This window comes from Pogona vitticeps, chromosome 3 (genome assembly GCF_051106095.1).
Source record: "Pogona vitticeps strain Pit_001003342236 chromosome 3, PviZW2.1, whole genome shotgun sequence".
Classification (NCBI taxonomy): Eukaryota; Metazoa; Chordata; class Lepidosauria; order Squamata; family Agamidae; genus Pogona; species Pogona vitticeps.
The window spans coordinates 252,021,667-252,044,956 of NC_135785.1; the positions used below are offsets into that span (position 1 = coordinate 252,021,667).

The 23,290-nt window shown below is 40.9% G+C and overlaps 2 protein-coding genes across 16 annotated transcripts in view; one reads left to right on the forward strand and one right to left on the reverse strand.

The window, feature by feature from the left end:
* The window catches only part of CEP295 (centrosomal protein 295), a 42,057-nt gene extending 28,218 nt beyond the window's left edge, over positions 1-13,839 (reverse strand). For 5 of the 15 annotated variants that reach the window (XM_020815321.3, XM_020815324.3, XM_072993586.2 and 2 more), the window contains exons 1-7: positions 13,714-13,839; positions 8,029-8,161; positions 7,126-7,326; positions 5,721-5,845; positions 4,063-4,156; positions 2,687-2,800; positions 94-234 (exon numbers count right to left, since the gene is read on the reverse strand). In XM_020815321.3, coding sequence (XP_020670980.3) covers positions 94-234; positions 2,687-2,800; positions 4,063-4,156; positions 5,721-5,845; positions 7,126-7,326; positions 8,029-8,136 — 783 coding nt within the window. In that variant the 5' untranslated portion in view covers positions 8,137-8,161; positions 13,714-13,839. Of the gene's footprint in view, positions 1-93; positions 315-2,686; positions 2,801-4,062; positions 4,157-5,720; positions 5,846-7,121; positions 7,327-8,028; positions 8,162-13,665 lie in introns of all 15 variants that reach the window. The other 10 variants (XM_078390127.1, XM_020815319.3, XM_072993587.2 and 7 more) reach the window with 9 other exon arrangements.
* A 264-nt stretch (positions 13,840-14,103) lies between these two features.
* Positions 14,104-21,590, forward strand: CMTR2 (cap methyltransferase 2). The gene is made up of 3 exons (XM_020815334.3): positions 14,104-14,245; positions 15,129-15,376; positions 17,084-21,590. Exons 2-3 carry the CDS (start codon positions 15,369-15,371, stop codon positions 19,395-19,397), a joined length of 2,322 nt encoding a protein of 773 aa, XP_020670993.3. The 5' UTR covers positions 14,104-14,245; positions 15,129-15,368; the 3' UTR covers positions 19,398-21,590.
* Positions 21,591-23,290: the final 1,700 nt, after the last annotated feature.

Here is a 23,290-nt window from a genome sequence, read left to right on the forward strand (position 1 = left end):
CTACTTTGAATTCATTAGATATACAATAAAGTTTGCTATTATTTCACATTTCACTTCTCATATGAAAGAACACACTGTTCTGACTTTCCTTACTTGTGCCAGACGAACGACCTTCAAGGCGTGCCTCCCTCTCAGACGAGCCTTTTCCAGCTGCTCTCTCCTTTCTCTTTCTCTGTCACCTTGTAGTCCTTCCGCCTGTTTGGCTTTCTCTTCAGCGAGTAACCGAGCATCTGGCTGGCAGTCAACCGAAAACAAGTTAGCAATACCAACTTCTCTTGGGTCTCAAAACACAAGACCACACCTGAAGGACAATTCTGTAGATAAAAGGATCAAAGCCAAATAAACTTGGAACAACATTCCCCACCTAACTACCCCGAAACAGCACTCATATGTTACCAAGAATATTCAATTTATACACTGCCCCATCTGACTACTAAGGCCACTGTGGGTGGTTCACAACAATATACAGTATACCACAATAACATATTAGATAATAACCTCATAAACAAAACTAGAATATAAAAATCAAATAAACATATCAGTTGATTGAACTAAAAAAAAGAGAACATGAAAATGATTAATCAATGCAAAATTAAAACATAAAAATTAAAACATTAATAAAGCAAGATGGGGGAGTTACAAGTCCAGTAGAAAGCAAAACTTTTCACTGGCTCTGAATGTAAACAATGTATTACTTGAATTTATCAACTGTGAGTGATATATGGTTTAAATATTATCTGGGGAGTTTTAAAGGGGAGGACAATCAATGGCCTGTCATGAAAGTTTTGGAATAGATTTGAACTATAAGCACTTGATAACTAGATTAATTTTATGAATTTGCTCCTGGATGCATAACAAGCCTTTGTTGTGTCTTTTTAAAGTACAGTGGTGCCTCGCATTACGACTTTAATTCGTTCCAGCGAAATTGCTGTAGAACAAAAATGTCGTAATGCGATTTTAAAAAGCCCATAGAAACGCATTAAAACCAGATTAATGCGTTCCTAGGGGCTTCAAACTCACCATCCAGTGAAGATCCTCCATAGCGTGGCCATTTTCGCTGCCTGTGCAGTGAGAAATCCGTGCAAAAACACAGTGGGCGGCCATTTTGTTTACCCAGTGGCCATTTTGAAACCGCCAATCAGCTGTTAAAAAAATCATCGCTTTGTGATGATCAGTTCCCGAAGCAGGGAACTGATCATCGCAAAGCGAAATTCCCCATAGGGAACATCATTTATCGCAAAATATCAACGTCAAGCGATTTCGTAATCAAACGGAGCGCCCATCTTGCGGGGCACCACTGTATTTAAAAAATTGAGACAACACTATGTCAGTTCTCTGTGAATTCAAACTGATATAGAAAATTATATATCCACTTTCCCCCTTTGGCAAAGGAAGAAATGTTATGCCACAGAAGAGTGAGTAATGTTTGCCCTACGGTAATAAGCAGCAGCCTCATTCCACTGAACAATAATGGTCCATAATGAAATGCGAGGGAGCTGCCAAAGATTCATCTTGGAAGCTGTGAAGACACATACACTGATGAGTGCTGCATCTTCTATAAGTCATCCCTACTACAGATTTACAGAATCTGTGACTACAGCAAAGATGCATGAAGTGTGGACTATGGGTTGCTTGTGTCATCCAAGTGGACCACATGCAGTACTCTAATGGTCCAAGTGTGCCCCCCCTCCCGGACAGCACCCTCACTGCACCCCCATTTTTTGGGGGGGGAAGGGGAAAATCTTCTAGGGATGAATGGCTCAGGAGTTTTAAAAATATAGTAAAATTGTTTTTGGCACCCACTAAGGAACATGACAGAGATTTTTCAGTTAATAAAAGGTGTGGAGGAGAGAAAAATACTACAGTGGTGCCTCGCAAGACAAGCGCCCCGTTTAATGACAAAATCACATCACGACGAGCTTTTTTCGATCGCAAAAGCGATCGCGTTACAATGTTTTAAATGGGGTTTTTTTGCTTTGTGATGATCGGTTCCCTGCTTCGGGAACCGATTCTTGCAAAACGACGAATTTTGGCCAGCTGATTGGCGGTTTCAAAATGGCCTCCGGGTAAAAAAAAATGGCTCCCCGCTCTTTTCTGGGATGGATTCCTCGCTGCACGGGCAGCGAAAATGGCCGCGCTATGAGGATCTTCGCTGGACGGTGAGTTTCAAGCCCATAGGAACGCATTAATCGGGTTTTAATGTGTTTCTATGGGCTTTTTTATTTCGCATTACGACGTTTTTGTTCTACAGTGATTTCGCTGCAACGAATTAAAGTCGTAATGCGAGGCACAACTGTATTTCATATAGAGGCCACCTAGATCTGAGGGTAGCTGTGAAGGACTCAGACGTCTGAAGGTTGCACACAGTTGTGTTAAAGGATATGAAAAGACAATAATAGTTGAAAAGAAGAAAACATGGAGGAAGAAGCTGTTTTCTGAAGGAGTAACATGACCACCTGCAATGTGAAACATAGTTCCCAAGAAATAATGTATTTTCTATAGTTCACAAGTAAAATGGAACTCCACTTCTTACTGAATGAAAAACAACACATTCTGCTTTCATAAACCACATGCAGATCTTTATTTTCCTGTGCCTGACTATGGGTACCCAGGAAGTGGACACACTCCTGGATTACTGCTATGTTGTTTCCTAGAATACGTCACAGACATGCTAAAACTCAGTCACCTGTTCTGTGTCCATTTCTCTATCCACATGTGGGTCAAAGAGATGGTGGTGAGTAAGTGAAAATGTCTCAGCAGCACAGACTTTCACAGTAGCGATACTCTTCAAGTCAACATTCTAAAAAAATTAAACAATAAATTAATTTTGAAAGAGCAATGTTATTCCAGCTTGGGCTAAACAAAAGTAAACTTTATAGTGGGTCATCTGCAACACACAATAAAGTAGGAGAATGTCTCAGGGCTTCAGCTGAGCATTGTAACACTACACAGCTATTTTCCATGGCTAACATTCTTTTTCCTTTATTAAGCTTTTAAGTGTCATAGCACATGAAAATAAACCTCCCCTCACACCAGCATAACTAATGATCCAAAAACTCAAAAAGGAGTGGAACTAAATTTTTCTCAAAACCTTAATAATGTCCAGAGAAAAATTAAATATATCAATGAATCATTCCTATTACAGTCATTGTTAATTTTATTTTTTTCCCCCCTGAATCTGACTTGAAACACGTCTGATTTCTAACTAAATGTTACAATTAAGTGTTTTACTAAGGAGATTGCACAGTCCCTTGGGATTATCAGTAGAGATGAGGGTATTTGTAGACGAATACCTCCGCACAGCTGGAGTTAACGAGGGTCCAGCCCCTGGGACTTCATTCATGCGTCTGTCACTGCTGCCGGCCCGCTCTTCCTTCCAATCACTCCTGAGCACCCAGTCAGCTATCCACTCATCAGCCTGGCAGGGAGACTCGTCTTCCCTCCTTCTGCCAGGCGTGGCTAGCCGACTAGGAGCTCCAGAGCAATTGGAAGGAAGAGTGGGGGCAGCAGACGCGTGAGTGGATGTTAACTCCAGTTAACCTTCGTTAACTCCAGTTGTGCGGGGGTATTCGTATCTGTATATGATAAGCAATATGATAATTATCATAGGAGAGCCTGGATAACTAAAATAAACAAAGCCTGAAAACTAGCTGTAAGTTCAGGGTCTTATTCAAGTTATAGCTACTTAAGCTCCACTGAAATTAAGTCATGAATGATAACTCGCTTGTTCCACCAGTTTCACTCAGATTTAAATTACTTTTCCTCTGCTTATGACCTACAAGCACAACATTTTTAAAAGAAATTTTATTAATCACAGTAAAATGTCACAATAAACACTTACCTACATGTCCCTAAACAAGTGAGCAAAAACTGATGCATGCTAGCTTTGTTACAAGTACACATGCCATTCAATACAGTTGAATGTCACCTGCCATTCTTACAACCAACCAGCATCTATACTTTTACAAATAACACTTCTTAAAAAATGATCCCATTAGTCGCTATGATGAGACCACACTTAACCTAGCTTGACTTTTAAGGCTCTGGAAGCAAAATACTCACTTCAGAAGGATGGAGGGGAGGAGGAGGCAGGCTTGCAATTTTAGCAGCCCTTTCCTTTTCTACTTGGAACGCATGCCTCCGTGCATTTGCGCGCCTTGTTTAGAAGAAAGAGGAATGGTAAGATATAAAAGAAGTTAAATTAGAATTTATGCAAGGCCAAAACAAAGAAAGAGCAAAACACAAAGACAAATAATTTTTATTGGCTCCCCATTTAGTGAATTTCTAGAAAAAAAGTCTGCAAACAAAATGAGAGCCTGGATAACTAAAATAAACAAAGGTAACAAAAATTACAAGAACTAGAGAATAAAATGCAAATGACACCACACATCCAAATTAACTTTTAAACTATTTCGGTTTATTTCTCCTGAATAATTGTGGACATTTCAATTGTTATGAAAAGGGAGAGGTTAGTGTATACAAAGCTGCAATATTAAGGCTTAAGCCAACACAGAAACAAAATGCTATTAGGCCTCTAGCCCTATGCATAACTACTCAGTAGCATGTTCCTTGAAGACAGCAAAGACAAACTTCAGAGGATTGGGTCTCGGATATGCATAGACAAAAAATGCATCTGCTGTTCTTTGTTCTCTACTCCCTTGGTCAAGACAAGGCCAACGACTGCCACTGCACCAGCGTGATCCAATAGGAAGTCCACTGCTTTGTGCTTTTCACGAACACAGGGCAGGGCTGTTATATCTACCAGTGATACTGCAGAAATGGCAGAGAAACCACACTGTGCTGTTCTTTCAAGGCAAATTCACCTTAAGATTTTGGTAGTCATTTCCCTTCATTGATTAGGTTTTCCATTTTTTTTCTTTCCTCCCACATTGCAAGAGAGGACAGAATCAACCAGTCAACCAATATTGCCTTGCCAACGTTCAATGGAACTGCTCCACTGGAGCAGGAAGGAGGTATCCTTACACATGCAAGAAGTTCATCCAACCCACTATATACAACCCACTGGCTTGACTGAGGACTGAGTCAAGGGAGACATGTTATTATGCTATCAGCTGTTTGCAAGCCTCATGCACACAGCTGAGCTACAGATTCATCCCTAGGCTCTATCTATTAAACAAAAATCATATACATCTACTATCCACATGGCTGCTCTAGGGATCAATCCTACTGTTCAACATAATAGGACTTCCGAACCTACTTAGGTTTTCACAAAGTACGCTCCTAAAACGGCAACATCCTACAGAATACAGAATTCCTAGCATTCTTAATAGGGTTGCACAATGGGAGAGCAGAAACACACATCCTCTTGCTCAAGAGAAATCTCACTTTGGACAGTTCCTCATCGTGCTGCAACTCCAGTTTTAGACATTTTCCAGGCTGTGCCGGGGAGTGGAAAGTTTCACTGCACCAAAGAACTCATGTAGTATTGGATGTAAGCTCCAAATTTTATTTTAATGATTCATTACTTTTATATATTGCTTTTCATCTAATGAAATATACAGTTCACCTTCTCCTTACAATAACCACATACAAGAGAGTTCAAAATCCAAGGACATTAGTTACGTTTCACAACTCTATGGGCATTTGTATCTGGATCTTCCAGGTCCTAGTTCTACACTTATATTGGGATGTATACAGAAGCATGCACAACACTTTCTCAAGGGATAAAGAGCACAAAGTATATGCATTGCATCTCTTACCATATTTGCTCCCTTAGCAGCTTCTCTCTTTGGGTTTTCTGTTTTTTAAGTGCCTCTTTATGCCTTTTTTCTGCTCTCTGTTTTCTCTCCTCTGCTTGCCTTGACAGAGCTTCCAAATCAGGTTCCTTTGAAATAAAATATGTGTTCAGTTGTTGCCAGAGAAGTAAATTATTTCTAACATTTAAGAAGGTCACATTCACATGATTTCGTTATTTATCACATAATTCACATTGTAACCTTATCAAGGTAACTCATTCACAGAGTTGCCACAAGTTGAAAGAGACTTGATGGTGCATAACAAAGCCTTATACAAAGGTATCCAAGGCAACATCCTTCATCCTTACCAGCACAACCAATGTTGCCCTATTATTTCATCTTTCAGAGCTTTCAAGCCTAATCTTCTATGCAATTCTGTATATGTGTGTGTGTATATACTTGTACACAAACATATACACAATATACTTTCTAGCACCCGATCAATCATTACAAGACCTGCATTAAAACAATTATAAACAGACTCTTGATGGAAAAGGCACTTTTCACATGGCACTCGGTAGGACTCCAAAAAGCAACTTGCAAACAGCCATGCACATATTTTCATGTTTTAAGGACATGGACCAGGCCTATTTCTCCCTTGCAAAGCACCAACTAACTTAACAAACAAGCAAACCAAGTTTGTGTCACTACGGCTCAGCATCCATGAGAACCAGACAAATCAAAATATACCTATCCATGGTATTTAACAGTTGTTGGAATCACTGCAATTTACTCAAAATGAATATAGTTAGCATTAGGATGTTCAATTTATCCTTTTTCCTTATTTATGTGAATGTTTTTTTCAGAGTCTGAGAAAAAGATCTTTCACAGAGAAAAAAATATGACGTCCATCTCCACTTTTCTTCCTCAGATTCTCATGATCATCATAAACTAAAGAGACACTCATTCAGAATTAACTTCCTGCTCTTTATATAGATGGTTCATAAATTTTGTTTCATTTATTCTAGGCTGAAACACTCCAGATGTGATTCAGAAGCACAGCCCCCACACTGAGCAAAACCGAACCTGCAGTATAACTGAGCACTCTATCACTTCATGCACACCCACAATTATTCTTGTATCTTGTTTTATTTGTACACAATCCACTTGATGCATGGACATATGAAGATATATTCATATAGAAAAAAAGATTTTCTATACATCTTTCTTTAAAAATGTAATAATGTGAAAAAAATGTGACTCTTACCAATGCCTTTATACTTTATTAGTATATGGTTACATGCCTTAATAAAAAGATACACAGATGTAAATACTAAACAAAATACTGGTCATTAGATTTTCCCCACCCCAGCAAGTATCTCCAAACAGCACTGATTGTGTGATGGTATCACAGTAGCCATTTACCTACATTTTCTTTTGCCTGCTGGTGCCCTTCTCCTACAGCTCTTAAGCCTGACAGATAAAGCTTTTCCAAGGCTTTAATCTTCTCATCTTGTGCTTTCTGCCAGTTTGCCTTCAGTTCTTCTGCCAACAGATGCAGCTGTTCATCTCTTCGTTGCTTAACATCTTGTCTTATCTGTAAAGCAATATTCCTCTCTTGCTCTCTAACCTGAGGAAAAAATATATATCTATCAATCATTTGATATTTTTATAGAGGATTCTAATCTCTTTTCTGACTGTTCTTTTATTTAATCCTTTATTCTCTTTACCCAAGGCCACCTGAGACATATCTTGTCCTTAGTTTACCCCATGGAATACAACGCCGGCATCTGCAGAATGAGGGTCAGCAACCATAGGGAAGGGAAAGAGAAAGCTACGGGTAGCAGACCAGTTTGCAAATTGCAGCCTTATTCAACTGTAATGAAGTGTAGTCTGTCAGGTAGATGGAACTCATGCAGAATATCATGCCACTCAAAGAGGCATTCAGTGAGCACCCCAAGGAGATGCCTCAAGCATAATTACTGTAGAACCAGCATGACTAATTCAGCCTTGCAGGTAGGAATGCAGTAGTCATTTGTTCACATCTAGTTTAAATAGCTTTGTAGGTACACACACAGAACTATGTCAGTCATTTAAACAGTAGCAGAATGAGAAAGATTCAACCAGACAAGCCCAATCTGTGGTTGGCAGGGCTCTGCTCCTATTACTGATCAAATGTTGAAGCCCCACAACCATTCGGGAGAAGTCCCTGTTCCTCTCTCTCTAGCTCAATATTTGTAACGAGGGGGAGGGAGGTTTGCTACATCCGTCCTTCCTGTGTAGCTTGTTCAATTGCCTAAATGAATGACTATTTCCAACAGCGCAAACATACTTGCTGAAGCCGCAGCCGCCGTCTTCTTTCATGCTCTTCTTTCAAGAGCTGAGCTTCTTCATTAGGACTAAGCCTAAGTGCCCCTGCTTTGGCCACTTTTCTTTTCATCTCTGGATACACTGAATATTCTGTGCTGCAGTAACAAAGCAAAACATAATAGAAATGCCTTTTGTTTCAATTTACCTTGATGAAGTTAACAAAACAAATTACCGTATTTTTCGCTCCATAAGACGCACCTTTCCATAAGACACACCAATTTTTAAGGAGAAGAAAACAGGAAAATATAATCTGTTTTCTTCGCTCCATAAGATGCACAGACTTTCCACCCCCCTGTTTTGTGGGGAAAAAGTGCGTCTTATGGTGCGAAAAATACGGTAATGTGTGCACTAAAGAAAACCCATTTTTTTTCTTGACAGCAGAAAATGATGTGCAAATCATCTACTAGGTTTGGTTTTAAGCCATTTCTTTGCCGTGGTTCATGAAATGAAACACTAGTCTTTTAGCCACTTCAACACTCCACACAATTGTCTGCATTTAAGGAAATAGCTGACAATGTTAAGACATACAGCACTCCTCAAAAACAACACATCATTTATTTCATTAAAAAAAGACACAAAAAGACACTTCCTATGCCTCTATATGTAATGCTATTCAAAGCTTTAAAATGTTCATAAAAATAAGGACAGGCAGGCAAGAAGCAAAAATAAAATGCAACAACAGCAGGGTCAGAATGCTTTTCAGCAACTGTCATGTAGAGACAAGATCTATCTCTTGCACATGGCCAGTGCAAGAAATAGATCTCTTGCAGAAGATCCGGAAAGCAAAGGGAAATTTAAACCTAGACTAAGAATGTTGAAAGACCAACTGGGAAACACACTATCTGACCAGGACAAATAAAACGAATGCATAAACAGTACACTGAAGACGTATACAGAAGAGAAAAAGATGACAGATGCCTTTGAAGAAGAATCCTATGATGAAGAACCTGCAGTTCTAGAAAGTCATGTGAAAGTTGCTCTGAAAGCACTAGGAAGAAATAAATCATGAGGAGCAGATAAGATACTGATAGAATTATTTCAGGCTACGGAGACTGAATCTGTCAAAATCATAGCAAAATATGCCAGCAAAAACAGAAAACAAAACAATGGCCCAAAGACTGAAAAAATTCCATATAGAGTCCAATCTCCAAGAAAGGAGATGCTAAGTAGTAACTATAGGACCACTGCACTAATTGGCCATGCAAGTAAAATAATGCTCAAAGTGTTGTGACAAAGACATTTACCTTATATGGAGTGAAAAATGCCTGATGTCCATGCTGCCTTCTGAAAAGAAACAGACCCTCGAGATCATATTGTAAATATCTGCTGGCTACTGGAGCACTCCAAAGAATTTCAGAAGAAGATCAGTCTATGCTTTATAGACAACAGCAAAACCTTTGACTGTATGGCTCGTGAGAAACCATGGCTTGTTCTGAAACAAATGGGTGTGCCTCAACACTTGATTGTCCTAATGCTTAACTTCTTGTGGACAAGAAGCTACCATTAGGACAGGATACATAGAGACAGAAGTGTTTCTTATAGGCAAAGGTGTCAGACAAGGTAAAAGGTTCCTCTTGACATTTAGTCCAGTCGTGTTCAACTCTAGGGCACAGTGCTCATCCCCGTCTCCAAGCCGTAGAGCCAGCATTTTGTCCATAGACAGTTTCTGTGGTCACGTGGCCAGCGTGACTAGACACAGAATGCTGTTACCTTCCCACCGAGGTGGTACCTATTTATCTACTTGCATTTTTACATGCTTTCGAACTGCTAGGTTGGCAGGAGCTGGGACAAGCGACAGGAGCTCATTCTGTCACATGAATTCTATCTTATGACTGCTGGTTTTCTGACTTTGCAGCACAGAGGCTTCTGCCATTTAACCCGCAGCGCCATCACATCCCACAAGGGTATATTTCATCTCTCTATCTGTTCAATCCACAGACAGAACATATCATACTGAAAGCTGGAGTAGATTCAGAAGGAGAAGTGAAAATTGGTGGAAGAACAATCAATAGTTTTAAGATATGCAGATGATACCATCTTACAGGAAGAAAGCAGCAATGACTTGAAAGAACTTGTGATGAAAGTAAAAGAAAGTGCCAAAGCAGGACTTTGGCAGTTGAACATTAAGAGAACAAAAATCATGACTACTGAAGAACTACAGGACTTTGGTGTTGTACAAAAAAGAAATTGGAACAGTTAAGAGATTTTGTATACCTTGGTTCAATCATCCATCCAAATGGAAACTGCAGCAAAGAAATCTGGAGACTGGGACCGATTACTATGCATGGATATGAGAACTGGACAGTGAAAAAAGCTCAGGAAGAAAATTAATTTGTTTAAACTATGATGCTAGAGGAGAACCTTGCAGATATCTTGACTGTCAGAAAGGCAAACAAGTAGGTCCTGGAACAAACCAAGCCTGAGCTGTCTCTAGAGGCAAAAATTATGAAACTGAAGCTGTTCTAATTTGAGCACATCAGAAAAGAAAACAAATACTAAGGCTGGGGGAAAAAAGAAAGTAGCAGGGAAAAAAAGAAAACCAACTATGAGATGGATTCATTCAATCAAGGAACCCATAGCTGTGAGTTTACAAGAGCTGATCAAGGCTCTTCAAGAGGGGGCATTTTACAGATACTGTAGCTCATTCAAAAAGTCACCATACGTCAGAGATGACTTGATGGCATTTAACAATAACAATAACTAGCAAATGGAATTTGATTATTCGACATTTTGCTGTTCAGATTTTCAGGAACACTATCATCACGTTTGCAAGTTTTCATGCAGCCACAAAGGTTGGAAATGCTGTTCCGAAAGCGGAGTTAACATTTTCCAGAGGATTGCAGGCAGCACATGCCTTTGAAAGTTTCTCAAGGACAAAGACGTTCTATTAGATATGTTTCACACAGTTTCAGCATTCTTAATTAGTTCCACCTATGGGAAAATCAGTACAAGACCGAATATACTTTTTAAAATACGGAATATTGCTTAGCGTTTCAAATGCAGAATATTGCTTACAATGTTTCACAAGAAAAGAGCTTCTGAAAGGACACAAGGTCTCTAAAGGATTGAATTTCATAATCTTGAAATATTGTTTTTATATATCTTTTACACACAAACACTAAACCACCCTGCCTTGTGAACTCTCAAATGTCAGAAAACAAAAGAACATCACACATTTGTCTTTAAGTGAAAAAGACAGCCACAACTCTTAAAAATAATCTTCTAATTCAGTGGCTCCATGCAAAAACCCAACTTGTATTACTATTCTAAGGCTTCAAAATGAATGCTTCCTGAAGAGCAAAAAACTAATCATCCTACTCTGATACTCATCTTATTAAAGCAAAAGTAATAAAAAGCTTGTATTATAGTTTAAGCCAAGTCTGTTTCACTGAAAACAGCAGACCATTTGATGCCTTTCTCCGAGGACAAGCGGCACTTCAAACCCTTGTATTTTCACAGCATGCGAGATAATACAAAGGCAAAATACTCAGAGGACCATAATCAGACCATCTACATGTGAAAATAGCTATATGGAAACATATCCAAAAAAGGCAATAAAGTTGATTTTCTTCAAACATTTTAACATGGGCACAGTGCTGAATTCTGTAGAAATCGCAGTAAATTCCACTGAAACCAACAGAACTTGCTTCTAAGTGAACACTCATAGGATTCCATTGTCTGTGTGCAGCAGGTTTAAAAGGATGGCAATTTATTTCTTTTAAAACTACCTAGAGATGGGGGTATTCATATTCGTATATGAATATCCCCACAAAGGTGGAAATAACAATGATCCATTCACAGTTTTGCTGCCGGTGGCCGCTCTGCGGTGCCTTTCTATTGCACCGTTGTCCACAATCAATTACCCTTTCCTGGCAGGAAGCAGGATGACAAGCCTCTCTGCCAAGTCGCAGAGTGGCTAGTCCATTGTGGAGAACAGCGCAATAGGAAGGCTCCGAGGAGCCAGAAGCAGCAGCGAAACCATAAGTGGATATAACCTGTGCGGGGATATTCGTATACGAATGCCTCCATCTCTAACTACAACCTAGTCCTTAGTTACAGTGCAGCCAAAGTCAATATGTAACCAGGATGGAAGAAAGACAGCAACAGTAAGAAATGTGTGCTTGAAGCGCTACGGGGCAGTATATAAGCAGCACACTCTGCTTTTTAGATTAGGTATTTATGTAATCTAACTTTCATTGCTGTACATTTTCCAAGAAAACTGCCAGTCTTATGGGAGTATTTTATATTGAAAAAATATTGTGCCTTCGTTGCTCACCTCTTAACATAACTATGTGCATTTGTGTATATATATGACATTCCTTAATGCTACTGTGTAGTCTGCAGGAAGAGACAGAGGGGCCTCCTTGTAACCTGGAAAAGGAGCCTTCAGCGGGGCCTGGACAATACAATATTCTTATCAAAGATGGCCAGTACTGTCTTGAAACTAGTTAAAACCTGCTTTCCAGGTCTCACCCAATACCCCTCCAGGACACCCCTCAAGCTCTCTAGCATAAGAAACTGATACACTAAGGCACTGGTTCTTAACCTTGGGTTACTCAGGAGTTTTGGACTGCAACTCCCAGAAGCCTTCACCACCAGCTGTCCTGACTGAGGTTTCTGGGAGTTGCAGTTCAAAAGCATCCGAGTAACAAAGGTTAAGAACCACTGCACTAAGGTATAAGGGTCTGTTGCTGTCTTTGTTAGGAACTTTTGCTCGCTTTTAGAGCATAGCCACTAGCGTGTATCTTTTGGCTTCAATAAAATTACATTGCACCATGCTGGTATCCCTTTTCTTGGTCTTATGCCAGGGACTTTCCTGCCCCCACTAGGTAACAATTTCAACAGGATAGATATTTAGGGTCTTGTTCTGAATGTATCCGTGACGGAACCTTGTAAATTGTTGGGGAAAGAACATTTTAGAGACTTGGCACTGCAACCGAAACAGCTTTTCTGCCTGTTGCCATTCACAACTTCGTCTTACACTTCCACAAACTTCATCCTACACATGTTGACTCTAAATCACTACTGCATGTTCCCACATATTGCAAAAATGTGTTGCATCTTAAACATATAGCTTATAGTGCCTTAATGAAACGATCACAGACTAAACACCAGGAAGAACTTCTTGACAGCAAGAGCTGTGGGAGAGTAGAACAGGCTGCCCTGGGAGGTGGTAGATGCTTTTGCAAGGGAGACTTTAAAGCAGAGATCAGCCAGTCTCTTGTCAGGCCTTCTTTAGCAGCAGATTTCCTGCTTCTGCAAAGGAGCTGGACTTGAGCACCTTCGGGATCCTTCCCACCTCTCAAATTCTTAAGAATAATCTTAGATCTGCACAGCTGGAAGGGACCCTGTTATGGCAGACAAACCCTATAAACTTCACAACTGAATGGATATTTGGAAGGGAGGCGCCTCGCTCCTCGTCTCATCCTCACAGCCTCTCTGCCAGGCGGATGTGCTAGGACTACAAAACCCATCGGTCACAGACAAAAAAAATCCAAGATGGGGTCAATGCGAGTTGTAACCCGACAACCAAGAGGGAACCAGGTTGAGGGGAAAAAGGGGGCTCTAACCACTACACCCCACAGCTCCTGTCATATACCTATCAAGGGAGGAATTGGGGGGGCATTTCAAACCCCGCAAGACGTACCAAGAGACCGTTGACGTACCGCGCCCGCAACTCCTCACCCGCCGCCAAAAGCGCTTCTTCGAGCACCACCTTCCCAACTTGAGGCCCAGCGAAGTCGCTCCCGGTGACGTCACGTCCGGCCAAAAAAAAAACACCCCACGAACGGCTCGCGCGTCTCCGCCCCCAACGTTCTAACGTTGAACGCCCAGCCGCGGGAAGCCGGGCGGGTCCTGGCTCGGAGGAATCCGCAGGCGCAGGCGCAGTTTAGAAAGACAAGAGTTTCGCGTGAATACCGGAAGTGTAGTACGAGAAGAGCTGGGGTGGGGGGGGAAGAGAGAGGCGAGGAACCCTCTCTAAAGTACGCGTGCGCGGAAAAGTGGATTTCCCCCAAAAAGTCGACAGTACGCATGCGTCGGTATTGGAGCAGCTGTCCGCGTGGGCGTGGCTGTGAGTCTAGGAAGCCCCGGTGGGCGAGTAACTTTTCTCCGGATGAGTCTCCGCGGTTCAGCAGCCAGGACGGGCATCGTCGCTCCTTGGGAAAGGGGGCTTGCAGGTGAAGGGGCGGTTTTTCTAAGCCTGGCTAATGATTAACACACAGAAGCCAGGATGTGTGGAAGGGGATGTTTATGAATGAAAGAGGAGAAGAGTTGGCCTGATCAATGGAGGTCCAGTAGGTTTTTAAAAACTTTCTGGATCCCTTTTTTACTATGCTAGCCTAGCCTGCTGGATTTCCTCACCCCCACCCTTATGCCTGCGTGGAAACTTGCAAGGAGGACCCAGATTCTGGCAGTGGGAGGCAAACACCCCAAGGGTGCCTTACTGGTGATTTTAAATATGGTTACTTTCCCATTGATTTCTACTGATTTTTTGGAACCTGCCCAGCATTGTGCTGCAGGAGAAGATGATGATGGGGGGTGGGATGGGTGCAAGACTGTCCACTAGTGAAGTTTGTCACTCTCGGAGCTCAACAAAATTGTGAAGGGTTTTTTGGGGGGGACTTCAGCTCCTAAGACTCTCCCAGTCAGCACCTTCAGTAGCCCTTCTGACTAGGCAGTTCTTCAGTTGTAGTCTGAAGTACGTAGTGGGACTTCCCTATTTTAAATATTTTGCTAGAAATGTGATTTTTTTAAAAAAAGAGAGGCTATATTCCATGTTTTCCAGTGCTGGTCTGAATCTATTGGAAGGCTTAAGTAGACCTATTCAATCAGTTATATTTGGGTAAGTGGTCACCCACCAGCCACCTGAAATCCTGTGGCTTAGTATAGGGTTGGCTCACTGAATTAGTGGGACTTTAAAACAAATTGCAAATTTCGATTGGTTGGGAATCTGCCACATATTTACTAATCACAGGGTTTTCTTGTCCACTATTTGGAAGTTGTGGCCTGCAATGAACAGTGAATTATAAACTAAAACACAGATGAGTGTATCTCTTGCAGAAACCTTGGATCTTTTCGCTGTCTGCACATAAATGGTGAGATTGTGGCCCACCTACAGCATGCGGGAAAGTGCAGCGAGGAAAGACCACTGTGTTACGTCTGATACATGAGGGGTTTTTTTTAGTACTTTGTTTGAAAGCAGCCCTGGGCTGCGCCACATTTACCTGGAAGTATGTCCCAGTGAACCCAGTTGAGCTTACTTCTGAGTAGAGAAGACACACGGTCATCCTACATACATTCATGCCAAGGTAAGACTTAAGTTATTTCAACAGGATTTACTCCCAATTAAGAATATATACGGGGGTTAATTCTTGTACTAAATGAATAGGGATATTTTAAAGCCTATTTTGTATGCCAGTAGTTACAGAATGTGAGATCTATAAAATGTGGTTGGATTTTGTGCAGATATATGAAGCATGTATTACAATAGTTGAGGAACAGGTATTCCCTGTGCCTGTTGTTACTCCAATTTATTTATTATTACTTGTCACTGCATATTGTTATCTCTAGTTTTTAGTAGTATGCCCATAAACTATGTCTCCTTACATGCATTTTTATTTGTATCCTGCCCTCTCCCTTTATCGTTCTTCGTGGCAAAAGTTAAATGGTAAAATCTTTGGAAGACAAAACATCAAGGGTGGGGATGGAGTAGCCTCGTTGCTTTATTTCTGTAAAATACCATGGATAAAAGCCCATCAAGTTTAGGCCCATAAAAATCCCATTACCTCAATGGGAGACTAAGTTCCTCCTCAAATCACCTCTGTTAAAATCAGTGAGAATCCTTAGTGCTTGCTTTTGATTGGATTGTCTGTCATAGATATTGGTTGCGCTATTTAATTTTATTGTTATTTATTAAATATTTAAAGCGTTGAGCAGGCTTAGCAAGCTTATAATTGCCATGAAAGAGGACTAGAAAGAAGAAAATATTTAAGCAAGCAAGTTCACATACTACTCTCTCCTCCACCCCCAGCTTCGGCAAAACTGTTCTTTGTTTTTCCTTTTCCACAATAGAGGAGAGATCTGGTAACAGTGCAGGGGGGGATATTGTTTTATCATATGAGGACTGCAAAAACCCAACCTCAGTGCCCCCCTGAGTGACAGTTTCTTTTTCCATTCTGAAATTTGCTGTTGCTTATACAGTGGTGCCTCTCTAGAAGATGATAATCCGTTCCACTGAAATCGCTATTTAGCGAAATCGTCGTCTAGCGAAAAGCATTTCCCCATTGGAATGCATTGAAACCTGTTTAATTCGTTCCAATGGGGAAGAATCGTCATTGTTTAGTAAAGATCGGCCATAGGAAAGCTGCTTTCCAAACTGCCGATCAGCTGTTTAAATAGCTGTCTTGCGAAGCTTAGGTCCCGAAAACACCCATTTTGCGAGCGCGGAGGGAGCTGTCAAAATTGTTGTCTAGCGAAAATTGGTTTGCAAAGCAGGGACCAAATATTGTCCAGTGAAATTCCCCCATAGGAATCACTGTTTTGCGAATCGCTATAGTGATCGCAAAAAGTCAATGTCTAGCGAAAAAACTGTCATGCGGGGTAACTGTCTAGCGAGGCACCACTGTATTCCTGTGGGTTTTTTAAGTAGGCCAAGGAATCACATTCATGTTGCCTGAATGTGGGACTATAACTTGATTTCCATACCCTTTTCTTTATTTCTGCATAGACAAATGAATAAAATCTCCTTATCGAAGAGGTTGGTAATTTGAGTACGCAGCTTACTGCAGGGCTAATGTGTAGCCTGCATAGTTAAATTGGAAACTGCCCAGAGAATGCTTTGAAGTGCTGTGGGGCAGTATATAAGCAACATGCTTTGCTTTTGCTTTAAGATGAAGTATTTGGGGGAGGAGGTGAGGATCCCTTTCCTTTTGTTTTCTCCTCTGCACATGAGCGGATTCTATCATGAGATATGGTGTATCCTATGTCCTTCTCATTTGCTGTCTTCGTCTTCTCAGGGGCTGCCTCTCTCTGACGATGAACAGCCAAAAGAAGGCAGTGCATGTTGAACCGAGTGCAAACTTTCACCAGTTTAGCCCCGACATCCTTGCCGAGACCGAGAAGCTGTTTCAGAAGCAATTTTTGTACACCAAACCTCCCAACAACGAATGGCAGTTACCGGATTCCAGCCAGGTTTTTATTTGTGATCACAAGGAGTTCGGTTCCCTTGTTGCCCTGAAAAATTCCCTGAATGAAGTCAAGAACAAGCTGAGCGATAAGAGATTGGACGAGTGGCATCAACACACGTCTTTCACCAACAAAGCGGGGAAAATAATTGCTTATCTGAAGAAGTCTGTGAATGCTGAGTTGTGTACCCAGGCGTGGTGCAAATTCCACGAAATCTTGTGCCGTTTTCCTCTGCTCCCGTGCGAGGCCCTCCAAAATGGAGAGCTCAACTCCGTACATCTTTGTGAAGCTCCCGGTGCTTTTATAGCCAGCCTAAACCATTACTTGAAGTCCCACCATGTCCCTTGCGATTGGAATTGGGTAGCCAATACCTTAAACCCGTACCATGAAGCCAATGACACCTTTATGATGATTATGGATGACCGACTTATTGCAAACACTTTGCCCTGGTGGTATTTTGGCCCTGATGATACAGGGGATGTCATGACCCTGAAGTACCTCAGAGGATTGCAACGTTTCATAAGCAACATGGCCACGGTTCACCTGGTCACCTCTGATGGGAGCTTTGATTGCCAAGGAAATCCAGGGGAACAAGAGGCGCTCGTTTCCTCCTTGCATTATTGTGAAACGGTCACGGCCTTAATGACCCTCAGCCCTGGGGGATCGTTTGTTCTGAAGATGTTCACTTTATTTGAGCATTCTTCTGTGAACTTGCTGTTTCTGCTGAACTGTTCGTTTGAGGAGGTGCATGTTTTTAAACCAGCCACAAGCAAAGCTGGAAATTCCGAGGTTTATGTGGTTTGCCTTCACTATTTGGGCAAAGAAGCCATCCATCCGCTTTTATCCAAGATGATGCAGAACTTTGGGAACGCGATGGTAGAGAGAGCCCTTTTCCCTCAGCATTTAATTCCAGAATCATTCCTTAAAGTCCATGAACAATGCTGCTCGTTCTTTCACAGGCACCAGACCGAGACGATTTTGGAGAACCTCAGACTTTTTGAAAGCCTGAGTGAGGGGGAGCGTGCAAAGCTAGATGGTTTACGGGATTGTTCTGTAGAGTTCTTTTTGCACAGATACCAGATGAAGCCCATTGTCAGAAACAATTGGTTGGTGAAGAGGTCCCGGGTGGGCTACAGCATGAACTCCAAATGGTGTGGGCTGAGGAACAAATATTTTTGCACCTACAATGAAAGGAAATTGCTGGAATCGCTGTCATGGGAAGATAAGTTGGCAAAGGGCTGCCTTAACGTGTGGGCTGAACAACACACTCTTGGTAACGTGGGGAAAGGCTGTGTTTTAGAAGGGGTGTCTTATAACCCAGACTGTCACCTGTGGTATATCTTGGAGGGGCAGAGGTTGCCCAGAGTGACATGTTCTCCCTTCTGTGAGGGAGACGCCTTAAAGAGCCTCAATGAGGCCCTTGAGAAATCTTTCGTAGGCCTGGCAGGGGCCAGTGCCTTCATGAGACTCGCGGACCAGGAATGTCCCTCTTGCTCAGTTCTGACAGAATCACTTATATGGTCTGAACTGGTGGACCTTATGGAGCATCCTGAAGACGTTTCAAATAAAGACAGGCCTAACCAACCCAAATGTTTTGTTGTTGGCTTTCCATCTTTTTGTGATGCCGAAAGCCAAACCGGCTTGGAAGTGAAACTCCTTGAAGGAGCACCTCTCTCGGCTTTCAGCTGTTCTCTCCTTCATGACGGAGAACCCAAATATCAACAGCAGGTTCTGGAGCTCCTCCTGCAGGTGATCCCTCAGCTTCAGGAAGGAGACGCTTTGGTTCTGCCCGTTCTTTCCTGTTTTACACGCTTCATGGCTGGCATCGTCTTCATACTGCACAGCTGCTTCCAGCAGGTCTCGTTTGCTTGTCCCACATCTTCTCGGCCTTTAGGGAACAGCGCCGTATTGCTGTGTGTTGGCTATCAAGGTCTTCCAGACCCGGTTGTCCAGTACCTGCAGAAGCTGAATGAGCGCATGAGGACTCTGCTTGATTCGGGCTCCCCACAGCAGGTCCTGCAGTTTGTGCCTATGGAAAATCTTCTGACGGGGATGCTCCTAGAATTTCTGTGGGACTTAAATGCGGCCATTGCAAAGCGACAATTGCATTTGATTATTCAAATTGAGCAGCAGCAGATGGTGTGATGTTCAGTTCAATGCAGTCACCACCAGCCCTTTGGTTTGGCTAACCAGATTTTCTTTCCCCCCTTTTTTAAACCATTGTGACCATATCTTTAGAAAAAGATGGAGCAACAAAAGGCCTCTTTTCCTCTCCTTGGAGCTTAACACTACTCTGCTTGTTTTAGTTTCTGTCTGTATCATGTACATGCGGTCCTGTGGTAGCAAAACCACAAATTAAGATGGGGAAAAAAATCCATATCTCTTAAGCCCAGACTAGGGAATGTATCGTCTTCCTGATTTTATTGGACTGCAACTCCCATCAGGCCTAGTAATCACGGTCAAAGATGAGGAATTGTGTGAATTTCAGTTCCAGCATATCGGTGGCTACAGGTTCCCCACTCCCATTTCTAAGTTTGTGCAAACCCATCTAGTTCAGAACTTCTTCAGAAGTGCTGCAACTTCTCACAGGAGCACACAGCTAAGTGGGAGCTATTCCCCCCCCCCAATAGGGTTGTGATTTGACACAGTCTGTGTGTAGAGCAAGTCATTCAGGTCTCTCTCAAACCAATCCAGGCCCTGCCAAGAAACTAGCCACCTGTTCATTGTTTTATGTGTTTTATCCTGCTGCCTTGTATGAAAGGATTTTGGGGTGGGTTTTTTAATGTGGCTTAAAGCACTCTTATCTACTCCCAGCAAGCACACTTCATGTTTATGCTTTGAATACCTTATTAGAAGCTCTGCTAATTGTTGTTTTTTTTGGGGGGGGGTTAACTATCCAGTGTCTTAAGAACAGCCTTTCTCAACCCACCACCTCTCCCCGATGTGAGGGGCTTCACCATTGATCCATCACACGGTCATGGGTTGGGAAAGAATATTTAATCTCCAAGTAAACACAAACAGCCACATGCCACTTTTGTGAGGTCTTTCCGTTACAGGATTGTCCATCAGTGTTTCTCTTCAACTGCTTTTAGAGTTGTGCTAGGAGTAAAATTAAAACAAAACAAAAAGATTCTTGTGGATCACAAGAGCCACTGAAAGCTGACCCACTAGGTAAGGATGTGTGGATTTTTGTTGTCTACAAAAGAAGAGTGGGTTTGAGTAACGTCCCTTCAACCCATATAATAAAAGAGTGGCAGAATTCTGGCACTAAAGTATTACGTACTTTGTTTTTTGGTGCCTTAATTTAATGTAGTTGGTCTGAAAAGCAAATATATTTGAATCTTTGCTCCTGACCAACAGGTATTATTGAACATGACTATTATTTCAAGTGTTCATTTCACGTTTTTTCCCCCTCTCCGTTGTTGTAGAGGAGTTAGTATACTATAGTTGCTCAAAGACCAGTGGGCCTCAGGGCATACCAAGGGCAGCTGTTCTGAAATAAAGTTGTGGGTTATTTAGGAAGTATTGCAGTTTCAGTACGAAGCAGCTGCGGTGCAGCTGTCCAGCTGCAAGAACATTCAAAAGTTGCTTTCCATTCAAGCAGCTTCATGTTTTTTCCGCTTGAACGCCATCTTGGGCACAGATGCTAAGCAATAGCGTTAAACTATAATCCGCTTGTGCTTTCTTGCAGAAGCTCTGTTGCTGAAACAAAAAAGCTGTCTAGTAATACAATCATGCTTTCCTTTAAGGAGCCCTGACTGCCGCTTTGTGGTGAATTGTGCTCCATGTGTGTAATGTTCATAGCACACAGCTGGGAACCACGATCACTACAAAGTGGTACGAAAAGTCCACCTTTCGAGTTTCCTATTTGCTTTCCCATAACTCTTCACCTGGTCATTTCACAGCATAAATTCCTTTTGTGTCGTCTAAAAATGTAGGGTTTTCAACTTGACTCCGCTTGAGACTGCCTCCTTTCCTTTGTTCTTCAAGTTTTCATTTATTTTCAAAATAAATGCAATGTAAATACATGTTACAATATTTAGGTTTTCAGACCTGGTTCAGCCGGGTTAGCATTTTTAAGGGTTCACTTACTGTCCAAATGACTTCTTTTTTCGGTTTTGTGAGCTAATTTTTCCTTTTTACAAATCTCAAGTTCTTAGAAGGATGGCGGGCACAGTTTTAGAATAAGCAGCTTGCAGGTGACTGCTTCATATTGATCCGCCTGTTTTTATATCTGTTTAAATCTTTGAATTATGGACATGGAGGGAGTCTGACTTACAGAAAAGAAATTAGGATATTTCATGTTTCAGATTTTGAAAATAAAATGTTCTTTGTGTATTTTTTTTCACTTGTTATTTGTTAAGTGCCCGCTACAAATAGCTGGACTTTTAGACAAGTGTGAACCAGAATTTGTAACTATTAAAATATTAATTAAAGGCCAGTGAGATTTGTAATGAAAATAACTTTTAAAAGGTTTTAAACACTGCTTGTATCCCACTTCTAACCTCCATGTTAAATCTATCTGAAAAGATTTAGTTTGGCTGAACAGTGAAAAGTTTGAAAGGTTCCAAACATTTATTCAGGATTATGTTTCTTTGAAGCATATTGTTAGAGACTTATAACATTTCCATACTTGGATCTTAAAAATAATTACTTTTTAAATAATAATTTTATTAAAGGAAGTTAATAATGACAACACTAACATAAAATGTGTATACATACAATACACCTATAATTCCCATCCCGTATCACCCTCACCCTCGGGACTAGGTAACCAAAAATATCCTTTTAGTCCCTTTTCATCCCATTCCACTCCAGAATACATTGATTCTTCTGCTGGCTTATGAGTTGACCTTTCCCTTACACAAATATATACTTCAAATATAAATTCCATACCTCTTTAAAATCATATTTTGTCATTCCCCTCCTTACTTTCATCTCACATGTTAGTTTATCATTAATCACTGACTCCAAATTTCTTTGTACCAATCTTCAAGATTAATTTGCTTATCACTTTTCCGATTATAATAATTGACCATTATAATAATTAACCCTTTCTGTTCTTTTTTAATGTGGTCATTCTTAAAGGGCAATAATTGGTGATATTTGAATATTATATCCAATCATTTCTCTAATTTCTTTAAAAACCAGTGCCCATTCTTTCTTATTTCAGAAGTCCACCACATATGCATATAGGTCCCTTTTTCTTTTTTTACATCTCCAGCATTGAGATGGTACATTTTTATTTCTTATATTCAGTCTTGTTGGAGTAAAGTACCATCTCCATGCAACCTTGTGACAATTTTCTTTTACCCTTATAGATATATTCTTCGTTATTCTTTGTGACCATATTTTATTCCAATCCTCATTTTAGACCTCTTCCTCTAAATCCTCTTGCCACTGATTTTTCATCATAGCTTTTTAAGATCCTGCTTGTGTTATAAATTAAACTAACTGTACCCTTTCTTTTGTTTCCTTCTCCTTGAATTTGTCTTTGCTCAATAATCATCTCAAATTTTGTCAATTTTCCAATTTCTCCTAATTTTTTGGTCAACATCTTTGTACAATTTTCCATTTGGAGTATGCTTAACCAAAATATCCCTCCTTCCCGCCCCAAAATTTCCTTCATAGTATTTTTATCTTTCATCTTTTTCCTCCAATTCCTTATTATATTTAACCCTTTCTCTGTGAATACTTGTTTAAGTTTAATTTTAAGAATTTTGGGGGGAAATAATTAAAAATTTAAACAACAACTCTTAAAAATGGACTAATTGTTGAACACTCAGAACTTGTTTGTGAAACTGTAAACATTAATTTCATTTTTTATTTTGGTGGCTAATTCTGAGGGAATTTTCCCATTTTTAGTAACTTAAAAAATAAAAACAAACCTGTTAATAATTATTTGAAAAAAGTAAATCCGTACTTCTCTTAGTGGCTCATACCCAGGTATTTCATGTACCTCATTTTTATACTGCCTTTCTCCCAGCAAAGGTATTCAAAGTTTTATCCTAGTGACAGGACAGATGCTCATCATAATG